This window comes from Nannospalax galili, unplaced genomic scaffold (genome assembly GCF_000622305.1).
Source record: "Nannospalax galili isolate Female #2095 unplaced genomic scaffold, S.galili_v1.0 scaffold654, whole genome shotgun sequence".
Classification (NCBI taxonomy): Eukaryota; Metazoa; Chordata; class Mammalia; order Rodentia; family Spalacidae; genus Nannospalax; species Nannospalax galili.
This window is the reverse complement of record NW_008335971.1, coordinates 792,033-801,141: the sequence shown is the minus strand read 5'-3', so window position 1 is coordinate 801,141 and position 9,109 is coordinate 792,033. Positions and strand designations below refer to the sequence as shown.

Genomic DNA, 9,109 nt, shown 5'->3' with positions numbered 1-9,109 from the left:
AAACCGCAGTGGGCAGCTTTCTTGTTTTAAAAACATAGAGACAAAAAGGTTGAGAGCTGTTAATGCGACGTAACTGTGCTTTCTCTATTGCCTCCTCTACTAGGAGGAGTGCTGTTTCCGCAGCAGGGGTCAAGGATCGAGGGGAAGTAATATGGGTGTCCCCCTCCAAAATGTCAAAAAGAGGTTTTAAATCCGCTGTGGGAATTTTGAGAAATGGGCGAAGCCAATTAATATCTCCCAATAATTTTTGGAAATCATTTAAAGTGCACAAATCTTTTCTATAAATTTTTATCTTTTGTGGACGAATCACATCAGGGAGAATAACAGTGCCCAGGAATTGGCCTGTATCAGAAAACTGGACCTTTTCAGTGGCGACTTGAAGTCCCCAGTATTGCAAAGCTTTCACCAGCTGTGGGTAGGCTTTTTCAAGGGTCTCTCGCTCTTGATGACACATGAGCACATCATCCATGTAATGAATAATAGTTATCGCAGGAAATTTTTCTCTAATAGGCTTTAGAGCCTCCTGTACATACAGTTGACATATGGTGGGACTGTTGGCCATCCCTTGAGGCAGCACTCTCCATTGAAATCTCTTATCTGGCTCCATATGATTAATTGAAGGGATGGTAAAAGCAAAGCGCTGCCTGTCAGAGACATGCAGGGGGATAGAAAAGAAGCAGTCCTTTATATCTATAATGATTAAGTTCCAATCCTTAGGCAGAGCAGAGAGGACCGGAAGTCCCCGCTGCACTGCCCCAAGGGGATACATTTGCTCATTAATAGCTCTTAGGTCATGTAATAACCTCCATTTTCCAGATTTCTTTTTTATCACAAAAATTGGGGTATTCCAAGGGGAGGTAGATGGCTCTATATGCCCCAAAGCCAGCTGCTCAGTGACCAGATCAGTTACTGCAGCCAATTTTTTGGAAGTCAAAGGCCACTGAGAAACCCACACCAGAGCCTCCATTTTCCATGGTATGGGCCGTACTACCTCAGTGGCACCTAGGAAAAACCCAGGCCTTGTCTGCCTTGATTTGGGTTGGGTGCTATGGGTTCTGTACACCCCTGTTCACAACACCCCAGCCCTTTTCCTCTCTCATACCCCATTTTCTTCATAATTTGGATTGCTTGTGGTGAATATTCATTGGACAGAGTAAGCCCAAGGTCGTGCATAACATCCCGTCCCCATAGGTTGACAGGTAAAGGGAGGACATAAGGAGTGAATCTTCCCTCCCGCCCTTCCGCCGTCTTCCAAGTGAGGGCGGAAGAGCTGATTGTGGGATGGGCACTATAACCCAAACCCTGTAATGAATGGGAAGCCTCGGTAATCGGCCAAGACCTCGGCCACCAATGGGAAGAGATGATGCTCTTATCTGCCCCAGTATCTAGGATGCCTTCAAAACTCTTACCATTAACCTGTAGGAGCAGTTTCGGACTATTTTGTAGGCTGACAACTAAATAGGCTGAGTCCTGACCCGTGGATCCCATCGGCCTATTTCTAAATTCCTGGTGGGTACTTGGAAGGAGTAGCAACTGAGCTATCCTATCCCCTTTACTGATAGAAAATATGCCTTTAGGGCTAGAGCACAAAACCTGAACCTCAGGGGTACGCTGATTGTCAATTATGCCAGGGTGAACAATCAATCCTTGCAGGGTGAGTGACCCTCGGCCCAGAAGGAGCCCTACAGTCCCTTGAGGAAATGGTACGGGCAAACAGGCAGGTATGGGCTGCACTCCCATTTGAGGCATCAATAAGAAATCGGAGGAGGCGCGCAAGTCCACTCTTGTGTCATCCCCAAGGGGGCTTTCTCCGGGGCCTTGATGAACCGGTTCCCATATTTTTGTGGGCCCTGGGACCATGGGCCCGCTGCCCCGTTTTTTGGATCCTCATTGATAAAGGTTGCCTTAGGAGGGAGGACATTACCTCTCAAATCCCTAACCGAGCGACATAGGTCTGCCTTATGATAGCCCTTGCCGCAGCGGGTGCAAAGAGCAGGGGGGGCCCCTCTGATTTCTACAGTCTCTTTTCATGTGTCCGGGCTTTCCGCAGTTAAAGCAGACCCTTTTTTCGGGCCCCTTAGGGGGGCGTCTCTGGGACTGTAAAATGGCTGCTGCCAGCCCTGCATTGGTAAGAGGGCCCCCTAACTCTCTACAAACCCTAAGCCAGTCCTGCATCCCTTTGTTTTTTCTAGGGGCAATGGCGGCACGGCATTCCCGAGTGGCTTGTTCAAAGACAAGCTGTTCGACAAGAGGCATGGCTGTCTCAGAGTCTCCAAAAATGCGCCCTGCCGCCTCCGTCATCCTAGCCACAAAATCAGAAAAAGGCTCTTGAGCTCCTTGTATAATCTTTGTTAATTGGTTACCTCCCTCACCCTTCCTAGAGAGTGCCTTCCAGGCCCTGATGGCAGTGCTCGAGACTTGTTGGTATGCTCCCCAGGGGAAATTTGTTTGATTGGTTGCATAGCATCCCTGCCCTGTCAGCATGTCAAAAGTCCATTCTTGCTGTTCTGGTGTCAAAGATATAGCATTGGCCCTGGCATGTTCTTGAGCTGCTTCATGCCAAAGGGCCTTCCATTCCATAAACTGGCCCATGCTGTTAAGCGTGGCCTTGGCTATTGTTTGCCAATCAGTAGGTGTCATGGAGTCTCTCGCCAGCCTGTCCAATTGTGCCAATGTGAAATTGGCGGTGACGCCATACTTTCTGACTGACTCTGCTAATTCCTTTATTTGATTATATTCCACGGGTGCGTATACCCGCCCATTCTCTAGGCCTTCAAAGACAGGGAAGGCCGAACGTAACTTCCTCCGCACTTTATCAGATAGGAGGGAAAAAGATCCTCGGCGGACCTCATACGGAGGGGACGCTGAGGGGGCCACTTGTGAAGCGGCCATCACAGAATGTGAATGTTTTTGGTGTCTCTTGTTGCCTTGTACATGATCATCTGGATGATATCTTTCTTCCTCATACTTCGCTACTTCCTCATCTAGCTCCGCCTCCTCCTCCGGGTCAAGGCTCTCGTCCTCAGAGCTCCCAGGGCTTCCTGAACTACTTAATTGCAGAGCCTTTAGTTCTCGGACGGGGTATATACTAGTCCCTTTGTCCGGCCTCTCGACAGGCAAAGAATCTCTAGGCTCTTTAAAATACGCTCCCTTGTCAACAGACCTTCAGGGAGGGCCATTTTCCTTATTTGGGGCCCGTTTCTTTTTTCGTGCACCTAACCTCTCACTGCGTTCAGTTTCTGACATGCTATCCTGGACTTCCTCAAGAACATTTCGACTTTCCGCCACAATGGCCTGGCATGTTTTATACAACAAAACTATAAGTGCTCCCAGAATGATAACCAAGGCCTCAAAGCTACCTTTCCAAAGCGGAAACAGGTTCAAGCCAAAGTCCAGAAAAAACATACCTCTCTGAACGTCCTTACCTGCAGTTCTGAATCCTCCTTGAACTCAAGGGGTCTCCGATGGTGCTGACGATGGTTTGGTTGAATTCCCGGGTCTCAGCACCAGTTGTCCTGCGCTATCGTCTCGCCAGCAAGAACGACGTGGCACACTCAGGATCCTTCTGCAGAAAAGCTTTAATGCATCTTGAGAGGGAGAGCATAAGCTTACAGGGCGAAGACCCCGAATGTCGGAAACCCAGCCCTTATATAGGTTAGTAAGCCCGTCTTGGACGTGGCAACTCTTGATTGGTCGCAAACTCATCAGCCCATATCACGCCACGAGGTAGGCAGAGACTAGAAGGTGGAAAATTACTTCGGGCATGCGTAATGACTTATTTACTGCTCAGCATGAACCGGATGTGAGCGCCATCTTGTAATGGCGTCTGCAGGGACGGCAGGCGGCTCCCCACAGTGGGCTTCCCAAATTGTGCTGTTATTGCTTCCTAGTAGGGGTCCAGACCTTAGGGGGAAGCCTGAGAGTACCTGAGTGGCACCTGACTTGGGCTTCTGAGGGAGATCCTGAGTAGCAGAACTGAAACAATCTGTTCCCTCTAATATAATCTGAGAGAAACTGAAGCCTAGACCAACTAGCGCTACATACCCTATAAGAAAATAACCAATTGGCACACCAATCATACAAACAGAAGCAGACTTCAACTCAACAAAGGAAGCCTTGAGTTTCAGACCAGAATCACAAACAACAACAACAACAACAAATCCATGTGCCGAAACCACAATAGAAAATGTAATAATATGGAAAACCAAAATAGTTTGTTCCTACCAAACACCACTAGTCCTAAAGAAAAGTTCTATAAGGAGAAATCCCTAGAGATAACTTAGGACACAGAACTGAAAGGAATAATCATAAACATGATCAATGAATTCAGTAAATTTAAAGAGCACACAAACAAATCAAAGAACTGAAATAAGATACTTCTAACCTAATTCACAAAACTTCACAACTTCTAACCTAATTCACAAAAGAGATTAAAAAAAATTGTAGAAAGACTGAACTAAAGAAGGAAATGAAAAATTCAATAAGACAATTTGAAGCAACAAGAGAAATCCTCACCAAGAGAATGAGTGAAATGGAAAACAGGATATCAAGACTGGAGGATAAAGTTGAAGAAGTGGATCATGCAAGCAAAGATTATAAAAAAGTAAAAAGAATGAAAACCCCACAGGAATGGAATATACAGGAAATGTGGAACACCATGTAATGACCAAATTTCCACATCAAAAGTACAGAGGAAGGAGAAGAGTCTCAAGTTAAAGGTATTGACCAGATCTTAAACAGGACTGTAGAAGAGAATTTCCCAAAATTAAGGAAAGACATGCCCATACACATACAAGAAGGTCATATCATAGTAAAAACCCTTAATGTACAAAATAAAGAGAGAATATTGAAAGCTGCAAAAGAGAAACAACAACACACATATAAAGGATAACCCACCAGAATTACAGCGAATGTATCAGTGCCGAATATGAAAGCCAGAAGATCGTGGACCACACTATCACCCATTCTAAATGACCATAGAACCCAGAACACTTTACCCCACAAAAATGTCTACTATTTTTGAAAGGGAAAGAAAAAATCTTCCACAAAATGAATAGCCTGAAAGAATATATGTCCATGAAACCAGCTCTTCGAAAAATACTTGAATCAATACAAAGAATGAAGAAAGGAACAAGTATACCCAAGGGTCAACAGAAAGAAACTAAATGAAGATATAATTGTGGAAACATAAAATTAGACCAAGAATGTGAACAAAAATCAAAATGACAGCAACCAAAACACATCTTTCAATAATAACTTAATTATCAATGGACTGAAGTCCCCAGTGAAAATACACTGGCTAATTGAATGGATTAAGAAACAAAAAATAAAATAAATAAAATTAAATAATAAAATAAAATAAATAAAAGAAAAACAAAATCCATCTCTTGTCTGCAAGAACCCCATCTCACCTTCAAGGACAGGCACTATTTTAATGGCACTAAGAAACAAGCAAGAGTTGCAATTCTAATATCTGACAAAATATACTTCAAGGTAAAACTACTCAGAAGAGCTAAAAAGGGGTCACTTCATTTTGATACAAGGAACAATTGGCCAAGAAGATATTCCAATCATGAACATATATGCATGAGACTCTGGTGTACCCAATTTCATAAAAACAGTACTAGAAGACTTTAAGACACAAATTTACCCCAACTCAGTAAGAGCAGGGGACTTGAATGACCCACTGTCTCCATTAGACAGATCAGCTGGACAAAGAATGAACAGAGAGACATTTGAATTAAATGATTCCATACATCAAATGGACTTAACACACATTGACCAACTATTATACCCAAGCATCAAATAATACATTTTCTATTCAGCACCCTGTGCAACTTCCTCTAAAATTGACCACATGTTGGTCCACAAAACAAGCCTCAACAAATACAACAAATCTAATATAATCCCAAGCATGCTATTAGACCACAATACAGTGAAGTTTAAAATCAACACCAAAAGAAGCTCTAGTAACTGCCTGAACTCATGAAGATTAAACAACACACTAATCAATGATGAATGAGTTAAAGAAGAAATGAAGAAAGAAATAAAAGTATTACTGTTCTGGAACTAAACAAAAAAGGTAAATAACACATAACAAAAACTCTGTCTCCTAGGAGGGAACTTTATAATTCTAAGTGTCTACATTAAAAAATCAGAAAACACACAAATAAATGACTTAATATTGCAACTCAAGATTCTGGAAAAGCAAAAACAAATTAAACCCAAATGCAGCAAATGAGAAGAAATAACAAAAAGCAGAACAGAAATTAATGATACAGAAACAAAGAAAATAATACAAAGAACCAATTAATCCAAGAGCTGTTTTTTTTTTTTTTTTTCAAAGCTAAACAAAATAGACAGATCCTAAGGCCAGTTAACCAAAATAAAGAAAGGGCAAATCCAAGCCAACACAATCAGAGATGAAACTGGAAATTTCAAAAAGATTCATAACATTATAAGGGAATACATTCAAAACATAAACTCTATTAAATTTGAAAACCTAAAAGAAATTGATGAATATTTAAAATCATGAAAATCACCAAAGCTATTCCAAGAAGAAATCAAAAGTTTAAAGAGACACATAACATGTAGGAAATTGAAACAGTGATACACTACCTCCAACATAAAAAAAAGCCCAGGCCCAGATGGATTTACAGCAGAATTTTACCATTTAAGGAAAAGTTACTCAAAAACATAGAAACAGAGGGAGAACTCCCAAATTCCTTATATGAAGCCAGCATCACTCTAATACTAAAACTCGATAAAGACATAACTAAAAATGAAAGCTATAGACCCATATTCTTAATGAATATGCATACAAAAATCTTTAACAAAATATTTTCAAATCACATATAGACATATGTCATAAAGATCATCCACTATGATCAAGTAGGATTTATTCCAGAGATGCAAAAATGGTTCAGTATACATATCAATAAACATTATAAATAATATATATGGATTAAAAAAATTATATGGTCATCTCAATAGATGAAGAAAAGGCCTTTGACAAAATCCAACATACATCAATATTAAAAGTCCTAGAGGGAATTGGACTGGATGGAATATACCTCAACATAATTAAAGCTATATACAACAAACCCACAGTCAACATCATTCTAAATGGAAAAAAAAAAAGCACCCTGGAAACATTCCCACTAAAATCAGGAGTCAGACAAAGAATGTCCACTATCTCCACTCCTTTTTATTGTAGTGTGTGAAATTTTTGCTAAAGCAATAAGAGAAGGAAATTAAAAAAATATTAATTGGAAAAGAAATGGTCAAATTATCTCCTTTTTCAGATGATATGATACTATACTAATGAGATCCGCCAAATTACACCAGTAAACTCCCAGAACAATTTAATACTTAAAGTGCCAGGTTACAAAATTAATCTACAAAGTAACTAACCTTCCTATATACTAATAACAAGAATCTGAAAAAGAGTGCAGGGAAACCCTCCCATTCACAATAGCCTCAATGTATCAGAATAAACCTGACCAAAGACATCAACGGCCTCTACAATGAATATTAACTATTTAAAGAAGAGATGGAGGAAGACATCAGAAGATGGAAGGAACTCACATGCTCATGGATTGAAAGATTAATATTGTGAAAATGACCATCCTACCAAAAGTCATTTAAAGATTCAGTGCAATGCTGATCAAAATCCCCATGACATTCTTCAAAGAGTTAGAAAAAAAATCCTAAAATTCATAAGGAGCCCCAAAAGACCCCGGATAACCAAAGCAACCCTGAGAAGAAAGATCAGTGCTGGGGGACTACTATACCAGATCTCAAACTGTATTGCAGGCCTATAGTAATGAAAATAGCATGGTACTGACACAAAAATATGCACATAGATCAATGGAAAATAATTGAAGACGCAAATATGACCACACACAATTTCAGCCACCTGATGTTTTTACAAAGGTGCCAAGAACATACAATGGTATGGTAAACAGCCATATGAACAAGGCTGGAAAGGTTTTAGATCTTAAAGAAAACCTCAAGGCTGTCACATCCTTAAATATATGTAATTTCTTACTAAGTGAAAAATATGGATCCTTATATATACAGGCAAGTATCTCAATCACCACTCATCAAAGAAGCTTCTTTTTTTAACAGTGACTATTACAGAGTTTCACAACTAGTCACACAGAGACAATGTCTGTGAATTGCCTAAACCTAAGTGGCATATCTACAATGCAACCTCTACACCTAAGGCTATGGAACATAGAACAAGGGGTACAGGAACATAGTGCATTTCAATTTTCATCAATAAAGCTCCCTCATGCAACAGAGGACCAAGAACACAAAGGAACCCACTGAAAGTGTGGAGAGTCAGAACCTGCAGAGTGGGAGTCTTTGGACAGAACTTCTATTAAACACCACCCAGCCAGGGCTCAGGGACCATTGTGGAAAAGGGGCAGAAAGATTTTTAAGAGCCAAGGAGAAGGTGCATGACCATACAGAAATAGAATCCTACAGCCTGCTGGGAGCCTACAGCAATGGTGTCAGCATGCACAAGACCTACACAAACTCAAGCAGGAAAAAAAAAAAATCAGCACAAAACTGTGGAAAGGGACAGCAAGCCCCAATCTTAGTCAAAGAATTCTTGTCAGCGGATTACTGTTGGATGAGGAAGAGCGATCTTAAAGGGAGGAACTCTAGACAGGCTGCCTAGACCTCAGTGGCTGAACTTGCACTGAGGAGCTTCTGGGGATATAAAGTTGACATGGTAACCCTCAACACAAAAAACAGAATGCATGAATTCAGTTGGTTCAGGATATCCAAAGGGGACAATGAGGAAGGGGCTATAAAGATAATTAAGATGTTCTGTATAAAAACCAGGAAAACTCAATTTTTTTAAAATAAGAGAATTGAATTTGGTTTCTCAGGTGGTAATGAACACACCAGAATTTGGGGGCAGGAGCAGGGTCTCACTAGTTCTTACCTGCCCAGGCTCCTCAAACTCATGATTCTTCTTCCCCTGCCTTGTAAGTGCTAGGCTAACAGCTGTGTATTTCCATGTCAGCATACCAGCATCTTGCTAATTAACCTACCTTCTGTGAGCTAACCTGTCTTGGCTCTATAAATCCATTAT

General features: G+C 41.1%; 1 protein-coding gene across 1 annotated transcript; it reads right to left on the bottom strand.

Moving 5' to 3' along the window:
* Positions 1-1,748: 1,748 nt before the first annotated feature.
* LOC103732246 (igE-binding protein-like) lies at positions 1,749-3,268 on the bottom strand. The gene is given in 2 exon segments (XM_029562368.1): positions 1,749-2,010; positions 2,012-3,268. Coding segments are annotated over 2 exon segments (1,143 nt in total). The 5' UTR covers positions 2,893-3,268.
* Between the last annotated feature and the right edge of the window lie 5,841 nt (positions 3,269-9,109).